A 20,982-nucleotide genomic window follows, 5' to 3' on the forward strand; every position below is an offset into this window, starting at 1 on the left:
AACCTCTGATTTCAGATATTAGAAAAATTGGGTTCATTTAAAATGTATTTACGCTGAGTAAAATATGCACTAGGTGTTAAGTTTTTTGACTTAGAATTCTGGGTCTCCACTGTAGGTGTTTGGCCATGATCGTTCCCATAGGCAGGTGAGCAGAGAGACTGCACTGTGCTGGGAACATTAGAGCCACTAGGTTCATACAGTTGGCTATTTAATTGCTTTAAATTTCCTAGGAATAGGGGGAAATCCCCGATTATTAAGTTCCTAGGAATACAGAAAAATCCCTGCTCATTATATAGGTCAACATTAATCTTAAGGCACCATACATAATGGTGCCTTGCAAAATGAGCCAAGTTAATCGTATCTCCTAACTTGAATATAGGAGCAGAAATCATGTATTTTACTCTTTTTTTGGTCTCCCGTAATATTTAACATAGGTTCCTAGTACGCACTATATAATTGCTTCTTGGCTTATTTTCTTTTCTTGATTTATGTGTAAACCACATTCCTTCCACATTGCTTCCACACTTTTGGTTGAGATTGGGCTAAAATGATCGCTCTACAGCCCGGCACCTGAGCTGGGTTACTTAAATACTCTAGAGGCCCTATAGTATTTCTTAAGAAGAATTGTTTTATTTATTAGTCATTGAGAGAATGACCAGATTAATTGGAGAATTTCCTAACAAATGCAGTGTCCTTTCTCTCTAGTCAGAACTTAATGGGTGGCCTCTTTTTACCAAACATATTAATTACATGGAGAGCCGCAGCATTTTAATACCTGGGAGATATCCAACCACAGATCTTGGGCAATTGGAATGCTCTAGTGATGTGTTTATGCAGTCAGTGTCATTTTCTTCAAAGGGCTTACTACACTGGAACTTGCCGGATGTACTGCGGAACCCAAGAATTTCGAAGCTTGTGATAAAAATATAAACCCCTTAGGCTCTGAGCTTAAGGAGGATAACTTTTTAGTATTTACTGGAGTCATAAAAGCTGCTGATTGTGAATGTTGTCTGTATAAAATCCAGTTCACCATTTTCATTCAGTGCATTTTTAAAATGATAAAGCTCTCCTCGAGTTACCTAGCTGTACTTTGTTTTCTCTTTCTCCTCTTCGAGGGTCCCAGGCCCCTGAAGGGTGGAAGTGAGGATGCTATTCTGTTAGAAATAAGTTGGCTTTCCCAGGTCCCTGTCCGGGCGGGTAGGTGTGCAGTCTTAGGTACTCCAGCTTACTGAACAGGTTATTTTAATTACACCTGGATGCGGAGCTTCCTGTTTTAGTGTACTGATGATTTGTTGTGCCTTTGTCTTGTCTCCTGCAGGCACAACCCGATCTCCAAGAGAAGGAGAAGTGCCTGGCGTGGACTATAACTTTCTGACTGTGAAGGAGTTCTTGGACCTTGAGCAGAGTGGGACTCTTCTGGAAGTTGGCACCTATGAAGGTGAGCTTATCTGTATGGTAGCCTTGAGGATGCCTTTCTCTTGGGTACTTCAGGGGATCCAGGGCCATCGAGGCAAAAACATTTTGGGGGCTAGTGAGGTCTTAACAACTATAGGAGACTGCAGTTCACCTTAATGTGATTAATAATAATAAAATACATGGAAGAAGGCTTTGTGGAGCTCTTTTTCTCTAGGAGTTTTCTCCTTTATTAATCTAAATATATGTGTGTATGTGGGCATGTATGGTATTAGAAGAGGAAAAAGAATCATGGTCAGCCACAAACTATGATCTTCTAGATAGTGTTTTAATTTCGAAGGACTGGAATGTCATTTTTACCACTAATTGTTTTTTAATGTATTTTTTGAGCATATAATACACTCCTCTCAAATTTCTTTACGTAAATACAAACATGCATGTGTGTATGTATATATACACTTTTTTTATTTCTTCCCTGTTTTACACAAAAGGTAGTATACAACACAGGCTGTTTGGTCTCTTGCTCTTTTATTTAATAGTATGTCTTACAAGTCTTTGCAGTTCAATAATAGAGCCCTTCTTGCTTTCTTTTTTAAGTGGCTGTGTAATCTCTTTGTCTGGGTATACCATAATTTATTTAACTGATTCCCTGCAGATAAACATTTGGGTCATTTTCAATTTTAAATACTCAAAACACTACTGCATGGAGTAACATGGACATTTCACACAGGTGAAAATGTATCTATAGGATGAGATCTCACAAATGGGACTGCAAGGTCAAAGCCAAACGTGGAGAAAAAATTAAAATTACATTTCCTGAAAACAGTATTATAACTTGATTACTGTTCGGGGTGTTATTATTTGATGAGCTAGAAGGGGTATAATATTAACTAGGTCAAATTATTAACTTGGTCCAGTTATTATGTTATGTGTAACTCTTTATAAACTCTCAAAATTTAGATTTATTGGATGATCACAGGGGCATTTTCAAGATTAGGCTTAAAAACAAAGGGTAAATACAGAGTAGGCTATTATTTTATTAGGAACTTTATAGCTTTGATGTGATAATAGCTCCTGTTCCAGGCAGTGGCCGACAGTTAAGAGAAGATCATAAATCTTAGAGATCTGATTCTGGTTTGATATTCTTTGGAGGGAGAAGGGGAAGAGTGTTATCTTTGTACCTACTGCTGATTTCCAAATTGTAAATATACGTTAGACAGTGTTTAGATGTTTTGGATGCTAATCAAATTCCTGATTGTGAATTCAGGAATATTTCCTTTGAGTATTGCTTATTATCAGTTGTCTTAGTTTCCTTGAGGTGTTGGGGTCTGACCAGTGCTTGCTGGGCTGGGAGGGGATCTGAGAATGCTCAAGCAAGGATGATTCCTGAAGGCCTGGGAGTGAGGTGAGGGACGAGAGGGGGGCTAAGTGGATGTGCCAGGAGCTTCTTCAACATGTCGTCATGTAGATGTGAATCTAGTTAAAAATTTGAGTGGCTGAGGATAGATCAAGTGTGAATCCTCTTTGGTTAGCAGAAAGTGAATTGTCCTTATCTGAAATCAATTATTATGCCCATCTGGGGAGCTTGAATCTCAGAATATAAAAAACATCCATTGGCATTTTGGGATAGGGCAAGTGTGGGAGTGGTTGTGCAAAGCCAAAGATTATTGGGTTGAAAAGGAGAAGCATGTAACTTAGCCAACAATTTGGGGAAAAGAAAAATTAACTCAGTTTATTGAGATGTTTATGTGCCAAGTGATATATAGGTGGAGTCATTTTGTTTTCCCATTTAATTTTACTGCTCTGACAGAGGTAGCTATTATCACCCAATTTTTAGATGGGGATGCTGAGGCCAAATAGCATCTAGGAACTTTTTCAAGGTTGTACAACTGGTTCTAGAATGCTAGAGCCAAGAAGCAAACCCAGCTCAGTTTGACTTTCAGGTCTCACACTCTTTCCTGAAAACCCTAAGAAGAATATCCTGGATGTAACCAAAAAGTTGCAGAAATAACCCCTTAATACTTTCACCGAACTGCCTGCTGGGTAGCAACAGGGAAAAGTTTTTGAGAAAATTTCTGATCGTCTTCTATAAAAGTGCCTTTTCTGTGAATGTCTCTTGGTTATTTTCGAGTTGCAATTTCCTTGGGCCCAGCATTAATCCATTCCATTGTTTGGCTATTTGACTGTGCAGTGTTCTTCAACCTTTGACCTTTCAGCTGCGTAATTTCCCTACCATACGAGACAGCTCATACTCTTTTGGAACCGACTGGAGTATATCATGTTGACTCTAATAAGCTGAAAGCAAAATAGAATTTTTATGAAATGCCAGATACTGTCACAGGAGTAGGGTTGGATAGATCTTTAGAGAGCTTCCTCTGTCTTTGCCTCCCCTGGACCAATCCCTCGACGGTGCTGCTGTCTGCTGGACACTTAACAAGCATGCAGGCTGTGGCGCTGCCTGAGTTTGAGTCTTAGCCCCTCTGCTGCTGAGCTGTGTGCCCTCCGGCAAGTTGCTTAATGCTCTGTGTCTCCATTTTCCCTTCGGTAAAATGAGGATAATAATAGTGCTTCCTCACAGGTAGGATTAAATGAGACAATAATTGGAAAGGGCTGAGCACAGCGTCTGACACATGTAAGCTCTCAATCAGCGTTAGCTCTTATATTTACACACACGACTGGGCTGAGATGGCCACCCTAGTGGATTCCCTCCCCCTTCTATTATTAGTCAGTAAACCAGTGGATTTGCCAGTAAAATATCTTCATCTACTTCCCAGGTACTCGCCATCTTTTTTCCCTGCTCAATTTTTTTTTCTCTCGGCCTGTCCTGGTTCTAGAGAGGAAAAATGTGCCACAACAACACAGAACACTCTTTAAAGCAAGACTCTTTAAACATTTTTAAATAAAAATATGTAATAAATGTGCATGATGGAAGACTTCCTATAGTAAAGGATATAAACATATTTAAGTCCAAATTACTTCCCCTCTTCCCCATAGGGAACTGCTGTTAAAGGATCAAGTGCAAAGATGCGGAAAACTTACACATAAACAGCATGTACATATGTGTTCTTGTTTATTTCAGTCTGTTCTTGCCTTTTGCACTTAGCATATCTTGGAGATCTTTTCACATTAACCCATACAGTTCCACCTCATTCTTTTCTTTTTTTTTTCCTAAAGATTTTATTTTTCCTTTTTCTCCCCAAAGCCTCCTGGTACATAGTTGTGTATTTTTAGTTGTGGGTCCTTCTAGTTGTGGCATGTGGGATGCCAGCTCAGCATGGCTTGATGAGCGGTGGCATGTCCGCGCCCAGGATCCGAACTGGCGTAACCCTGGGCCGCTGAAGCGGAGCGCGCGAACTTAACCATTTGGCCACCGGGCCGGCCCCCCACCTCATTCTTTATAAATGCTGCACAGTGTCGCAGTGTATGAATATATGTAACTTATTTAACAAGTCCCCTGCAGAGGGACATTTGGGATCCTCTCCACTCCCTCTTTTTCTGGTGTTTTATAAACAATGCTGCAATGAGCGTCCCTGTGCTAATATCTCGCTACACTGTTTTGAATATATCTTTAGAGTACTTTTCTGGCAGTGCAGTTTTAAAGCAAGCCCTTCTCTGCAAATACAGTGTTTCAACAAATGTTTATTAAGCATTTACTTTGGTTCAGACATTGTCCCGAGGCAGGCACGGGGTATAACGTCCAGGATAGAAGACTAAAACAGCTCTGCTTGAGTTAGTTATTTTTGCCAACACTTGTCTAGTGTATCCTGTGTGCTGGGTACTCTTCAAAGTGTATTATATGCACTAACTCACTTGATTACCCGACAGTCCTCTGAGGTGGATACAATTTAACCTCCTTTTATGGAAGAGGAATGGGAGACCTGGAGATGACAGTTATCTTTTGTAAGTTCACATGCTGAGGCAGAGATAGAGCTGGGGTTCAAACCCAGGCTGTCTGGCTCCAGGGTTTGACTACAGTCCGTCAGTCTTGGAAGGCAAGTTAACTTTAAGCAATTTCAAGAGAAGTGATGAGTGTTCTGAGAAGGGAACTTCTGGGTGCTCCAGAAAAGCATATAGTAAAGATACTGCATCTCATCTCTCGTCAGAGGAGGTCCCCATGAAGAAGTGACATTTGAACTGAAGCTTCTCAGAGGATTTCAGATGAGAAGCTGAGGGGACAGTATTGCAGTTTAGAAGTCAGCGCTGGCAACGAGGCCTGAATCCAAAGAGAGTTGAGTGTGATGAACCAAAGGAAAGTCAAAACGTTGGTCCTAGAGAATGAGGGGCAGGGAACCGTGCCCTGCTTCCTTTAGAACCAATGTTATCTAATAGAATTTCTTCAGTGATACAAATGTTTAGTGTTCTGAGCTGTCCAACATGGCTACCACTAGCCATAGGTGGTTATTGTGACTGAGAAACTGACTTTTAAATTTAATTTGATTTAAACTAAATTAAATAGTCACGTGTGTCTGGTGGCTGCCATATTTTACAGGGCAGTTCTAGAATGAAAAGTTTTCATTCTAGAAATGAACTCTAGAAAGCTCTTGGAAAGCTTTTGCAAGGAAGGGTGAGGACCTATTCAAGAAGACCCTTCCCTTCCCACCCAGCCAACTTCACAATGCTGAGACATCTTTAAGAGAGAAACTTCTTTGAAAAGCATAATTTTGAGTCCTCCCAAAGAGGATGTTACTTCGGAGGAGGGGTGATCTTCTTTTGAGGCTGAATTCAGTGTCATGTGATGTGACAGACAAGTAGAGCAAACCAATAAAACCTCAAGGCCTGGTAACCTTCAGAATATTCTTTCAGGTCCAACATTTGTTTGGAGTTTAGAATTGCAGAATTGTAGGATTTTGAAGCTAGAAATGTAGTCGAGCTCATCTATTTGGAAGATAGAACTGAGATCCATAGAGAGGCTGGTCTAAGAAAGTAAATGGAATTGGGGAAAAAACCTGGCCAAATGCCCATCACCCAGGTCATGTCACAGGCAAGACAGGGATGCCAGTATTTCCCATGTCTGCTGCCTGGAAGTGGATACTTCTTTTATAGACTCTGTTACTGGTTTATTCATTCATTTGTTAACGCATTAAAGATAAAATACTTAGCAAAGCCAGATATGCTTGCTGTCTTTGTGAGTCTTATAGTCTAGCGCACAAGACACATTATTCAAATAATCACAGAAATAAATATTCAACAGTACTTGTGTTAGGATGTATAAAAGAGACCATAGGATGGGGAGAGTTTATCTCTGTAGAGTTGGGAAAAGCTTCCCCTGTGAAAGTAGAATTGAGATGGTCTCTGATGGTTGTTGCTAGATTTAGCAAATAAAAATACAGAACACGCAGTCTTGCATTTTCTCTGGCAACCCTAGCTGGAGTTAGCTTTAGACTGCATTGCTGATGGTGGTGGTGGTGATAAGTCTGCTGAATCTAGAGATACTTACGTGATGAAAAAGCTGGACTTGGTAATGGTTATTGTAAGAAGGAGGCGGTGCAGATGCAGGTGATGATAATCCTCCTAGGATGACTCCTAGTTTCTGTCTTACAAAACTGCATAGATGCTGCTACCATTTGCTGAGATAAGAAACTCTGGAGGAGGCCAGGTTTGCTGGAGGGGGCGGGGGCTCCGTGACAAAACTTTCCACCACCCACCAGCTGTACTCCTGAGAGCTGTGTCTGTTCTAACAGAGTCCTTTCCGGGCTATTTAAGGAACCAAACTATCATCCCCCACAAAGCATAGAAGTTATTAGTGGAGCTTGTAATTGATCTTTGCTTTGGAATTTGAACAAACTCCTTATTCTGTCTCTAGACAGAATCAACATCAAGGCAAGGTAAGGCAAAGAAGAATAAACATCTTTTTCCTTCTTGGCCCAACTTCCTAATGGTGGCATTGAACTAATTGTGGCATTTGATGTGGTGCTTGAAATAAATCAGCACATGTCCCTTTTGTCTTGCCTTCCTTTTTTTTTCTGTTGACATTTTCACTCAGCAAGACAGGTTGCTGCCTCAGCCAGCCCTTGGGACTTCTCTAGGAGAGAGTTTACAAGGGATGAACTATTCAGTGGGGATGGGGTCCAAACATGCTTGTTTTACAAATGCCTCTGGGTAGAAGAGGCTGATTATACACTTGGAGCATTGCAAAGGTTTTCCCTCAGCATGGAAGTGCAGTGCCAGGGTGACATTTCAAATTGGAATTATGGGTTGCATATTTCTGCATGTTAATTAGGAAGGGGGATGTCAGCATTCAATAATGTTATTGTTTTGCTTCCTAGAAGGTCTGCAAAAAAGCAGCTGCCAAGGGTATACTTTTTGGGGACACAGAGATAAAGCAGGGTGAAGAGAGTTCTTGTTTGTCATTGAGGAAAACGAGACCGTCTGGAGTCCTTCTCTTTGGCAGGCCTTGGAGGCCGTCTGTTGTGATAAGCTCTTTTGGCAAACACCACCATGGAATGTTCTCTGTTGATAATGAAAGTAACCAAATGGAATCTGTGCTGCAATTGGCTGTTCCTCTGTGTATGAACATGAGGAGGCTGGGGACAGGGAAGTTTTGCTTAGTTCCCTGCTCAGAGATCCCCAAAATTTCCTGGAGTTGAGAGCATAGATGTTGGAGACAGACAAATCTGTGTTTAAATGCTAATCATCACTTATGCATTGTGTGAATCTGTTTCTTCATCTGAAAATGGGAATATTGATGCCTTTTTTCTGTAGAATTGTTAATAAAGACTAGAGTAAGTGAATGTATGGGTAGTGACCTATGATAGGTACAGAATAAAAGTAACTTTGTTAATGTTGTTCTTTGAATATATGTATTTTCTTTTCTTTTCTTTTCTTTTTTTTGAGGAATATTAGCCCTGAGCTAACCTCTGCCTCTAATCCTCCTTTTTTTTCTGAGGAAGACTGGCCCTGAGCTAACATGCGTGCCCATCTTCCTCTACTTTATATGTGGGACGCCTACCATAGCATGGCTTGATAAGTGGTGCGTAGGTCTGCACCCGGGATCTGAACTGGCGAACCCTGGGCTGCCAAAGTGGAACATGCGAACTGAACCACTGTGTCACTGGGCTGGCCCCCTGAATATATATTTTGATGATACCCTCTTCTACCTTTTAGAGCTTTTATCTACCTACAACATCAGGCAACATTTAAGACTACTAGGGTTCATTACATGCTAATATTGTGCCATGCACAGTGCTGAATACTTTAGATACATTATCTAATTTAATCTCCACTAAAACCCTATTAGATGGATACTTTTCTTATCTTTGCTTTATACCATGGGAACTGAGGCTGGAAAGAGAGAGAACCCTTACCTTGCTCAAAGCTATTAGCGTATGCTGCCCTCTTTGGTCCTATATTCAAAGCCAAATGGCACTAGCAATTATAGGACAATGGCTTATTGTCCTGTGTATATAAATCATAGTTGTGTAGGGTGGAGCAGGTAGGAAAAAGAAAAGGAAAGGAAAGTGATGGGAGTTTTATGAATGATACCATCATGTGTTGAGCAAGCAAGTGGCAAAGTGAAGTGATGCAGATCTGATATATTCAAATATAATTGGTAGACTGGAAAGAAACTGCCATGAGTCATGCTATTAAAAACTGGATCCACAATATAGGTATTGAGGAGGATCCCAGACTGGAATTCATGTGTATTGTCTCTACTTGTTCATTTACTCATTCCGGAAAGAATTATTGAGTGACAGTGTGTGCCTGGCACCATATTTAGGTCTGGGGATGCAGTGGTACACAAAAACAGATGTGGTCCTTGCCGACATGGAGCTTATAGTCTAGAGGTAAGATAGTTATTGATGAATCAAACAGTCTGACAAATATAGCAAACGGTGTTGGGAAGGAGAGGTACATGGTTCCCTGAGAACATAGAAGGGCAGCTTTTATCTACTTTGTGAGGTCAGAGACACAATCCTTGAGGATGAGTGGGCAATAATGGGACAAGAAGCAAAGGGAAGAGTGTTAAACAGAGGGAAGAGTAGTGCAAGAGCTGTGAGATGAGGGGGCCACAGTTGCATGGGGGGCTGAAAGAAAGGGATTAGAATAGAAAGAGCAAGGAGAGAGTTGCTGTAAAACGTGAGTGCAGAGTTGACAAGGCTCAGTCATGTGCGACCTTGAGGCCAAAGCAAAAACAGACATGCTGGATGTCTGTGTACTTAGGTACTATACATACATCTGTGCTTTACATAAAAAGAGTAAGGTTTTTTCAGCCACTCCCACACACGCAAAAAAATCCCAACTGTTTTTGCCCCTTGGGGTGATATTGGCCCACTGAGAATGTATGCTCTGGATTCCTAGCCATTTGTGGTCATTACCTTCCTGTTTTCCTGCTTATTTTCAAAAGCTTGTCTTGTAGGAAGAAGATAGATGAGTCTCCCCTACTCCCGCCCCCATACAAAATATGAAAGAAGCATGGGATGAGGGACAAAGGGCCTGAGTCCTGTTTACCCTGGATTAGACAAGTGACCCTAAGGAAGGCATTTCTGCTGCTCCGGGCCTCCGTGTTCCTCACCTACAAAAGAGGAATGGTTTTCTCTGACTCGTTTATTTTTGCTACACAAAGCGTGGCCCCTGGACCATCAGCATGAGCATCAGCATCACCTGAGTACCTGTTAGAAATTCAGAATCTCAGGCCCCGCTATGACCTACTGAATCAGATTCTCCATTTAATGTAACTTTATTGTTTGCACAAAGTTTAAGAAAACCAACGTATACCATGCAGAACGTTTGTGAAGATCATGTTTTAGTCACCTTGTTACACTTTATTTCTAGTGTCTAGCGTAGTGCCTGGCTTAAAATAGTATCTCTGAAAGGGAATGAATGAATGAATACTAAATTTGTACAAAGTGAGAGGCTTCATAGACTTGATTCATTCTGGCTTAAAACTCAGGGTTACTGTCTTCCTTAAATATTTTATCAAGCTCTAAAAATTGATTTGCAGTCCCATTAATTTTTAAATGTGTGTCAGAAAATATTTTCTTTGGCTTGGTCATGGCCAAAGATTGTGCCTGTTAATTACGACCAGCAGTGGCTTCCTCTTACGTCTTCCCCTGCCCCTCCGCCCCCTAGCCACCATCCCTGTTGAATTTCATCGAAGAGCCAGTTCTGAAAATAGGAGCAGAGACACGCACATTCTCACTTGGGAGTGAGCCGTGCCCCCACAAGAAGGATGTGTTGAGTAATGTGGGGACTGTGGGACAGTTGGGTTCATAACTCCTAGAAAATGTGCAGCCTGCCAATTCATAACCCAAATTAATTTTTTAATCATTTATAATTCTTCAGATGATTTTTATTTAATACCGTTAAATGATCTGTTTTTCTTCTGCATACTCTCTGTAAGGTTTGTGTTTCTGCCATGGCTAGGCTTGCCTGATTATGACCAGAGTGGAAACTATTGATAAGGTGGAGAGTTTTCGGAAGGCAGGAGTCATGCCCTCACATGCCTGGGAGGCCAGGTGGAGTGAGGGAGTGAATAGAGTGGGCAGAGGCAGTGGAGATCCGTGGTCACTGTGGCAGACGGGGGAGTGCAAGACCCATCTTGCCCATTGTTGCGTGGTAAAGACAACATGGGATCACAGCATAAGCCCAGCGGCCAAAAGCTCAGGGACCAAAACCAGATTCACCCCAAATCAATTTACTCAAAGACCAATCTGTGAGTTTTTAAGGATTGTTTGAAGTTTTAGGTTTTCTTACATCCTTCACTGTGTCCATGCCGCTTTATCTGCCCATGCTTTTGCATTGCAACAACCTCACAGCACTCTCCTAGTTTGAGGCCAACGTGTTTGTCTCACAAGGGCTGGGGCAGACCAAGGGTAGGAGCAAAAACTTCTCTGCAGAAAGAGTTAATTCAGTGAGTGTCTTCCTGGTGAATTGTCTTTGGTCCCATACTTGTCATCGACATTGCCTGTAAGGGACAGAATCCAAGGAACCAGACATTACGGTTTGTCAAGCAGCCCTTCCCAGTATATCCAGATTTTAATCGGAAACATTCAGTCTTTAAATGTTGGTCACTCATTCAAGTTAATTTTTTAAATATGTGAAAAAAAAACCCATATCTGCAAAGGAAAGTTGAACCCTCTGCAGTTAGAAGACCACTAAGTAGAAGCTTTTCTGTGAAGGTTGTAGGCAGTATGGGAAATAAGAAATGCTGGAGAGATTTGAATAATAACACTGTCTCATATTTACAGCACCTCATAGTTTACAGGGTACCTTTAAGGAAGTTGTGTAATTTGATCTTCGCTATAATCCCGTGAGGTGGCTAGGGCTGGTGCTACCATTCCCATTTCACAGAGAAAGTATTAGACTGAGTGTCAGAAACTTGTCCAAGGTTATTTGGTCTTTGGCAGGTGTGCTTGCTGTTCCTTTAAAGGAACAGCACTCGGTTACCACTTGGCAAGCACTTCAGATACATTGTCTCATTAATCCTCCCAACAAGGTGTAATGAGCCTGGTTTTGAAGATTAGAAACATACACTATCAACGTTAAGTAACATTTATCAAGCCTCGCTTTAGTGGCAGACTTTAGCATGGGCTAAAGACTTTAAATGGACCATCTCATTTTATCCTCGTGACAGATACTCTGGGTAGAAACTAGGTACTCCTAGAATCCCGATTTCACAGAAGAGGACAAAGACTTTAAAAAATGGCTAAATGACTTGCCCAAGGTCACAAACCAATTAGTGGTAAAGCTGGAATTTGAACCCTGGGCTGTCTACCACTGTGGGGTGCTGAGTGCTGCTAATGCCTCCACGTTAGATTAACCCAGATGAAGCTACTGATATTCAACAGCTTGTCTTCCACAACAGCAATTACATATGCTTCAACCTGATGTATGTATTGTATCTGTCTCCAATCAATCTTAAACTAATTTCCAGAAACAGCAACAAGAATGAATAAGTGGATTCTTTTTTAGGGGAGTTTGTAGTTGCATTGAGAAATCTCATCATTTATTAACTTAAGAAAGACTGTGAACTTGAAAACTGAGGAAAATCTACACACGTTTGTCAAATTTAGGTATAGCTTTTATTTTTCAGACGTTTACTTCTTTCCTAAACTGAGGATGTTTAAGTTTTAATTGATTTTTAAATGACAGTGGTTTTATGAATTTTGGTTCAGTGGCCCTGAAAATGAGTGATACGATTGTAAAATTATAAAATTCTGAGTAAAGGATCCCATGCTTTAGTCACATCTTTCAGTGGAAGATAATTATTTGTAGACGTTGGTCTTAGTGTAACTTCTAACTCAAAATGTACATGATGTTTCGGAATAATAGTGAACAGAAGGAATTAAAATTAAATTCAGTAGAGCTTTGTTTCTATTTTTTGTTCACTGTGAAGATTATTTTTTAAATTGTTAGCTGTTTTACCTTCCTAAACTTTGCTAATAGCCTTCACTCAATGAACAAGTCAATAGGTAGCCTAGTCTCAACTTCAGTGAATGCATGGACATCCTTTAAGGTAACCTTTGTGGAAAGGCAAGATGAATCTTGGTTCATATGTGTACTAATTCTTCCTTGCACATAAATTAGCCCCTTTAAACACACATGGTATGCCTTCTTCTGGCTGGTTCTGCTCAGTTCTTAGACCGTTAAGTGGGAAACTTGATCGAAGTTTTTTGAAGAGATTGATATATCACCTTCTGCAAAAGAATTGTAATGATTGAGTTGAGTACCAGCCACCAGAATGTTCTTCTCGGATTTATGTCTAGTGTCCTTCACCTTCAAACACAGTCCCCTTTAGTCTGCTGCTCTTTTTTTTTTTTTTGTGAGGAAGATCAGCCCTGAGCTAACACCCATTGCCAGTCTTCCTCTTTTGATTTTTGCTTGAGGAATATTGTCACTGAGCTAACATCTGTGCCAATCTTCCTCTATTTTGTATGTGGGATGCTGCCACAGCGTGGCTTGACAAGTGGTGTGTAGGTCTGTGCCTGGGACCTGAACCGACAAACCCCAGGCCGCTGAAGCAGAGCGTGTGAACTTAACCACTACACTACCGGGCTGGTCCCAGTCCGCTGCTCCTCTTAATTTGTGTGTTTAGAGTTCCCCTGATGAAACACACCGTTACATCACTCTCAAAGAAAGTGGGTGTGTATGTTCATAATTTTGGTGACTCAAGAAAGTATCTTAAAAGAAATAGTATTAATACAAAATTTTATTTATAAAGATAAAGGCTGACAGAAACAAATTCATCACCTTTGTGTCTCATGCAGAGCAGCACCTTACTGTCTCCTTTTTACTTTTGTGCTTGTATCATAAAATGTGTATTTTATGTAATTGTAAGCTGAGGTTAGCCAATGGGATGAGAGCCTTGGGAAAAAACAGCATGTAGAGGACTTAGTATTTACAAATTCTACTATGTTAGACATAGAAGTGCACACGTTGCTTAGGATTTATTGAAGGGCTCAGTATGATTTATCTTTCTGGGCTTATTCTTAAAGATGTGAGATGGTGAAATGGATCAATAGCATTCTAATATTGATTTTTTTATCATGTAGTCAGTGAATATTATTGATTATAAGCTGTATTTTTCAAACTTTGGTCATTCATGAATCACCTTCATGATTTTTTTCCATATCTGAATGTAAAGTCTATTATTTGCTTGAAGTTTTCTTTAAACTAACTTACTTTTTAACTTGTTTTCAAAAGGAAACTCATCACTACCATTGCTGTGATTTATTCAGTTGATTAGTCTTTTATATGTAGCTGCCTTTTAATCTGTTAAAAAACAGAATTCAACTGAGTAAGTTTGAAGATCTAACTGGCTTCAGTCAATGATTCATGAACTGAGCAGCATCCCATCCAGCAAACAGAAAGGAGCTCCAAGGAGCTGTACAAAATGGAAGAACTTTAAAGGCGAAAAGAGGATGGGACAAGGAAGTCATAAAAAAAGAAAGTATTGTTTCAGGCAAGGGCACCTTCCTTTAGGGGAAGGGCAGGGGTCTGTCATGCACATGACCTTGCTAGTGCTGGTCATGTAATTTCAGATTGACTGGTTAAAGGTCATAATCCTAGGAGAGGATGAAACTGCAGTTAGGTTAGATATTAAGTCTTGGTTTTGCTGTCCTGGGGCTTAGCCCAAGTGACTCCATTTTGGGCCTGTTATTTCTTTTTTAACAAAACTTTAAGATTAAAAAGAAAAGTCAATTTAAAAAATATTGGTTTTCACTAAATTGTGTGTGTGTGTGTGTGTGAGGAAGATTGTCCCTGAGCTAACATCTGTTGCCAATCCTCCTCTTTTTGGTTGAGGAAGATTGTCGCTGAGCTAACATCTGTGCCATCTTCCTCTATTTTGTATGTGGGTTGCCGCCACAGCATGGCTTGGGGAATGGTGTGTAGGTCCATGCCCAGGATCCAAACCCGTGAACCCTGGGCTGCCATAATGGAGCATGTGAACTCAACCACTATGCACCAGTTTGGTCCTCACTTAATTTTTTGAAGTTGACTTTATATTACTACCATAACTTACTAGTTATGTTTTTCTAGTGCATTTAAAATATATATGCACTAATTAAAATAAAAAATTAAAATGTAAAAATCCATCCAAGTACTGCTCAGAGTCACTTAACACACTATCATCAGACCTGAGCCAAACTTTGGGAAAAAGTGGCTGAAAGTGAACATGAGTAATTACTAACAGGGTTACTCATAAGGGGTACCATGCCACTGTTAACACAGAGTTTTCTGTTAAAACTTGGCAAACGTTTGTTGCCACCCCGCATGACCCTGAGAGTCAAGCCTGCCATTCACTTAAAGAGGCGCCACGTGGTGTTCACTGTTCTCCTTCTTAAATATTGCCCTGGTACCCTGTTGAGGAGTCCCCTTATTAAAGGAAGGTGACCTCAACTTTGTGGGCCTGTAAGGGTGCCAGCAATAATTAATTTTTTTGTTTTGTATGAGACTCACTCTAAATTGGATTCAGCATTATGCTGGTGCATATATGTAAAAAGGTGACCAATTGAAATTCAAATGTAACGAGGATGAAGTTTTGCTATTCAGCACAGCAGCCTTTGTTTTTAGCTCTAGTAGGTTCTTTGAACCAAAACAATGCAGCTTTCCTCCTTGCTTCTGAAATCACCATGTCTAGCTGGGTAGGAATGCCATCTTTTCTAGCCCATTCCAGAAGTAAAATACAGTTTGTTCTGGCTTTCCAGTTTAGATTTTATTTTTAATGTGCTGAGAGATTTGGATGTGAAGACTTCAAAAAAACAAAGTATTCTTTCTGAAGCATGCAAATGTGTCTCTCCATCACCTAGGAAACTATTATGGGACACCCAAACCTCCTAGCCAGCCAGTCAGTGGGAAAGTGATCACGACGGATGCCTTGCAAAGCCTTCAGTCTGGCTCCAAGCAGTCCACCCCAAAGCGAACCAAGTCCTACAATGATATGCAAAATGCTGGCATAGTCCCTGCGGAGAATGAGGAGGAGGATGACGTTCCTGAAATGAGCAGTAGCTTTACAGGTAAAGACCAGACCCTCCTCCCCCGACATGGGCTTGCAAAGAGTTATGACATTTCTATTCACAAGAGGAATTCTGAAGGCTCACCAGAATTCAAACTGTGACCACACAATGCTTGGGGAAGAGGTGGTCTTTTCACTAGTCTGTTCTTCATGCCTCTTTGCAAGACTGTTTAACTTCACTCAAATATCTTAAAGGGCTGGAGGGAAATGTCTGTGGAAGGGAACCAAGAATAATCAGCATTGTTTGTTTCTCTCCAAAATGATATATGTATAAGAGTATTTGCATTTCATTTATTTATTTCTTGGCCTTGCCGCTGCTCCATATTTATAGCTGATTGCTTATAAAGAGAAATATGAGAATTTGCTTAACAGTTTAATATCAGTTGATGCTGTATGGAAGGCTAACAGCATCATTTTATCTCCCACCTTTGTAAGTAGAGCTACAGTGGAAATAGATCATGTGTTCACTTAACTTATGCACATTTTACTATATGCCCTAAAAGAGAGAAAGATGGAAAAATAGTAAATACTTTAAGATTATATCTTGCAAATGCATTCTATGTTAAATAGTATATATTACTGATTGTATTATATCTTTATATATACATTCAGGGCTATCTACCTGCAAGCTTAGGTATGCTGTATTTTATGAAGAGGTCTTCAAGGACAAGGCCTCTGGGTAAGGCCATGCAGGTTGGGTATTGCACAATTCCAGGGAGCCTCATTCACAGAAGCTATAATGTATGTTCCTTGGGTTGGTGCAGTGACCTACAACCATTCAAGAATATTTTTCAGTATGAGGGTTTGAACTTACAGCAAGTCAAAATGTAACAACTGTGTAAGATGTGAGTAATTCCAGTCTATGATGCTGTGACTTTGAAGAACATCTTGCTTCTTCTGTTTTTCCTATACTTAAATATTAGCATTATTGCTGTATATGTATATGCAGCATATGAGATCTTCCTCTCTCATACTGGCCTTTTCTGATATCACCACACTTCAGACATTGCTTGTTTTGACTCGGCCCCAGTAAAGAAGAAATTAGTAAACTCTGTATTTTCCCCTTTGTGTTACTAAGTCTAATAGAATGTTTAGGAAAAAGTTTGTGTTAATTGAATGCTTTCTACAGCCTGTATGGGCCTCTCTGGGGTTTTCTCTTTCATTAAACTCAAAAGCCTAAAATTCTTCAAGATGACAGTTAAAAAAATTTTGATGGCTTTATTGTCATAACGGTAGCCCAACCCTTCTGTAAGAAGCAGTGGATAAAGAAGGAGGAGGCGTGGTTCCTCTTTTTGCTTGAGGAAGATTGTCGCTGAGCTAATGTCTGTGCCAGTCTTCCCCTATTTTGTGTAAGATGTTACCACAGCATGGCTTGATGAGTGGTGCTAGGTCTGTGCTTGGGAATCTGAACCCGTGAACCCCGGGCCGCCGAAGTGGAGCATGCGAGCTTAACCACTGTGCCACCTGGCTGGCCCCTCCATTTTCTTAATGAGAATGGATTAGGCCAGTGGCTGACCTATAGTTGCAATATCTAGGAGAAATTGGCCATCTTTTTAAATATGTACTTTTTTTTAAATCAGCTGGTTTCATGCACTTACTCATTTTATCCATTTATGGGTAGTCCTCACTGATATGAAAGCAGATTATGACAAAAGGCCAATATTTCTTTTAAAAATACCTAATACTTTAATATCTTGATCTTTCAACAAATAAGAATAGCAAATCTGGATATAACCTGAAAAATAAATGTGGTCACAGAAACAGAGGACCTTGAGGGTAATGTGCAGTGAAATAGTTCTGCCAGGCTGACTGGATGGTCCCCAACAAGCATGTATGCCTTTATTTGTCCTCCATTTATTAAGTAGATTTCTTGGGAGAAAGCAACAACAAAGTAGGGGTAGTTGACTGTAGGTCTTGATGCTTTTCCTGTTTCTAACTACTATAAATGTCTGTCTCTAGAAGCCACACCTCAGGAAATCTGACCCCATAAAATCCCCAGTTGAAATTCTGGCATCAAAGAAAAACTTCTGGGCCCAGGTCATCATTGCTAAAGTCAGTCTGATCATTAGTTTCTGCCCAAAAGAGAAAGCCAAGTGGCACCTGATTGTCTTCTTCAGATTCCTGTCTTACACCAAGAAAGCCAATAGGATGCACAGAGACAGAACTGTTCTTGGGAGAGGAAATCAGAGGTTCAATCAGGGATATTAGCCTTTCTCTATCTTTCATGTTTGCTTCCCTCTATGTGGGCTTAATTCCCAGGCAGGTCTTGCCAAGCTGTGTCAAGATGGTCACCAGCCCCTACAGCATGAGAACCTGTCAGCTTAATAACTTCAGTATCAAGAGGCCACCTCTTGCTTGATGGTTCCAGCAAACAGTTCCATGCCTGACATTCATTGGTTTGCCTTGGATCATATGCCTGATCCAATCACAAAGGCAACAGTGATAAGAATGCAACTTGGCCCCACCGCATGAGCTCAGAGTGGGGTTAAGTCAATCCCTACCTGGACTACATGGACCTGGTATGGAGGGGGTGATTTCCAAAGGAAGATCTGAGTAGTGGTACCAGAAGAAGGGGGGATAGATACGGGGCAGGGAAAGAACACAGGCAACCTCTTCAATGGTGGTGGAATTTTGGTGGAGTTGCTTGTTTAATAGGTGTGACATGTCCTCCATCCAACTTTTGGATTACCTTCATTCTCATGTGTGTCATTGGGAACTACTCATCAGAGAAAAGATTTGAAATCAACCTGTTATTATTCCTCAGTCTGCTTTCAGTAAATCAGAAATGTCTACAGGAGAATTATTCTGGGAGATAGAAAATAAATACATCCCCTGATTATTACATTTTAAAGCCCCATGGAGACTGACATTTAATATCATTGGCTTCTATAAAAATTCAACCAGAATGTCAACAATGCTGTTTGTGGATATTTCGATGACATCACCTCTTGTTTCTAGTTAATCAGAAGGCAAGGAGACTTATGTACTTAGAGCCTTCTTTTAAGACACAAATCAAATCAGTCCACCTACATAATACTGTTCTAGGGGGAACTGTCTTGGTTTTCACAGAAACATTCTCCTCATGTTTCCAAAAGAGTCTCAAATCTGACTCACTGGTATAACTGTCACCATATTCTAAATTTTTGTATACTTTCCAGCTTTATTTGTCAGTCTTTGATCTTTGCCAGTGTCTACCAAAAATATTTTCAATAGCCTATGCAAAATGGACAATAACGCCCTTATATCTGTGTTTTCAGTGTGGACTTTCTTCTTGCCCCCAAATCTTCTGAGTCATGAAAACAAGTGATACCTCTGATTTATGCAACTCAGTCTGTGTTTTGATGGCTTCTTAGTTTAAGAGACTATAGGATTTGAGTTATGGATTTGTTTCTTCTTTGACATTCCCAAAAGTGTGAGCAATGCATTATTTAAGGATATTTTTCTCTTCTTTCTTTTTAGGTAAAATAAATTTGGTCCATCATTGTGGTGCTTTCTATTAAAAGAACTTTCATCTAAATAAAACAGAATATAGTCAGTGGTCAGCAATTGGGAAGGGACAAGGGCTTTTAAGAATATAGATGCTTACAGTTGTGAACTCCCTGGTTTGGGGTATGATGCATGATTTTTTTTCCCTCTCTCTCTCCTCATAATTAAACAGCCGATTCTGGTGACCAAGAAGAGCACACTCTCCAAGAAACAACGCTACCACCTGTGAATAGTAGCATCATCGCTGCTCCCATCACGGACCCTTCTCAGAAGTTCCCTCAATACCTACCTCTTTCTGCAGAGGATAATTTAGGTCCTCTACCTGAAAACTGGGAGATGGCCTATACCGAAAATGGAGAAGTCTATTTTATAGAGTAAAGTATACCATTATTTCTACCTCAATTTCTCCCTTTCTTTCATCTCCTTCCTTCCCTCTCTCTAGCAGTTACAGATGTAAATTAAATCTAAAAGGATTGATCACACACTGATTCTCTTATACAATTTAACAAGCTTTGTTTAAAAAAAAAAAAAATTAGCATAGCATCCTAATTATTGAGTCTGGAAAACTTGAGGAAGCATAGGGTTATTAATTTCCCTAAAGGGTTAGTTAAATTAGGGTGTATATATAAATTATAGTATAATATGTAAAGAATATATTTAGCCGTTAATAGGTAAATCCTTGCTGTTTCTTTCTTAATTGGGTTTCAGTTTTCTTTTTATTGAGCTTTAAGAGTTCTTCATTTATTCTGGATACAATTCCTTTATCATATTTGTGATTTGCAGACATTTTCTCCGAGTCTGGGTTTTGTTTTTGCTCTCTTAATTGTGTCTTTTGAAGGGCCAGAAGTTCATAATTTTGATGGAGTCTAATTTATTAATTTTTTTGTTTGTGAATTGTGCTTTTAGTGTAGTAGCTAAGAAATCTTTACCTAACCCAAAGCAATAAAGCAGTAATTTTCTGCTATATTTCTTTTTTTATTTATATTTCTTTTTTTTTGATCCATTTTTTGTTTTTTTTACATGGTGCAAAGTGTGTGGATTGAAGTTTGAAAATATATACATGTGTAAAGTCTTTCAAAATTATAAAACGTAAATTCTATATAGTTAAACATTTAATAAATAACCTTTACTGAAAAGGAAAAAAATATATACGATTGAAACCATTCTAGAAAATCTAAGATAATATCACTTCTTAACCAACAATAGTCAATTTTGAAATTGCTGTACTTTGACTCTATTAAGATTCACCATAGTTTTATGTATCACTAAAACAGAAAATGCCTAGTTAAACTGTAAAATAAACAAAACAGATGAATCTCTTATACTCAAATAGATTGAAGTTCTGCTGTTCAGTGAACAGTAACAAAAGAGGGCATTGCAGAACAATATATGAAGTGTCTCACTGTTGTAAAATGTATGGATATATGCAAACCTGTGCTCTGTACTATATGTGTACATTAGTTTCTATGAATATGTAGACATAGCTCTCTATAGAAAAATTCTGGAAGTATCTATTAACACTTGAGTTTAAGTTAAGTAAGGAATTTATTTTCTAACCACGTTATACATTTCTGTGTGGTTGGAATATATAATTTCATTTAAATATATATCTCAGCACATGCTTTGTA

At 39.7% G+C, this 20,982-nt stretch overlaps 1 protein-coding gene across 10 annotated transcripts in view; it reads left to right on the forward strand.

Annotated features, from left to right (window-relative positions):
- MAGI1 (membrane associated guanylate kinase, WW and PDZ domain containing 1) overlaps positions 1-20,982 on the forward strand; it is a 598,134-nt gene that overhangs the window by 476,088 nt on the left and 101,064 nt on the right. For 9 of the 10 annotated variants that reach the window (XM_046662236.1, XM_046662246.1, XM_046662260.1 and 6 more), the window contains exons 3-5: positions 1,319-1,438; positions 15,663-15,869; positions 19,527-19,728. In XM_046662236.1, the coding sequence (XP_046518192.1) occupies positions 1,319-1,438; positions 15,663-15,869; positions 19,527-19,728 (529 nt within the window). Of the gene's footprint in view, positions 1-1,040; positions 1,198-1,318; positions 1,439-15,662; positions 15,870-19,526; positions 19,729-20,982 lie in introns of those variants that run through there. The other variant, XM_046662287.1, reaches the window with a different exon arrangement.

This window comes from Equus quagga, chromosome 1 (assembly GCF_021613505.1).
Source record: "Equus quagga isolate Etosha38 chromosome 1, UCLA_HA_Equagga_1.0, whole genome shotgun sequence".
NCBI classification, from domain to species: Eukaryota; Metazoa; Chordata; class Mammalia; order Perissodactyla; family Equidae; genus Equus; species Equus quagga.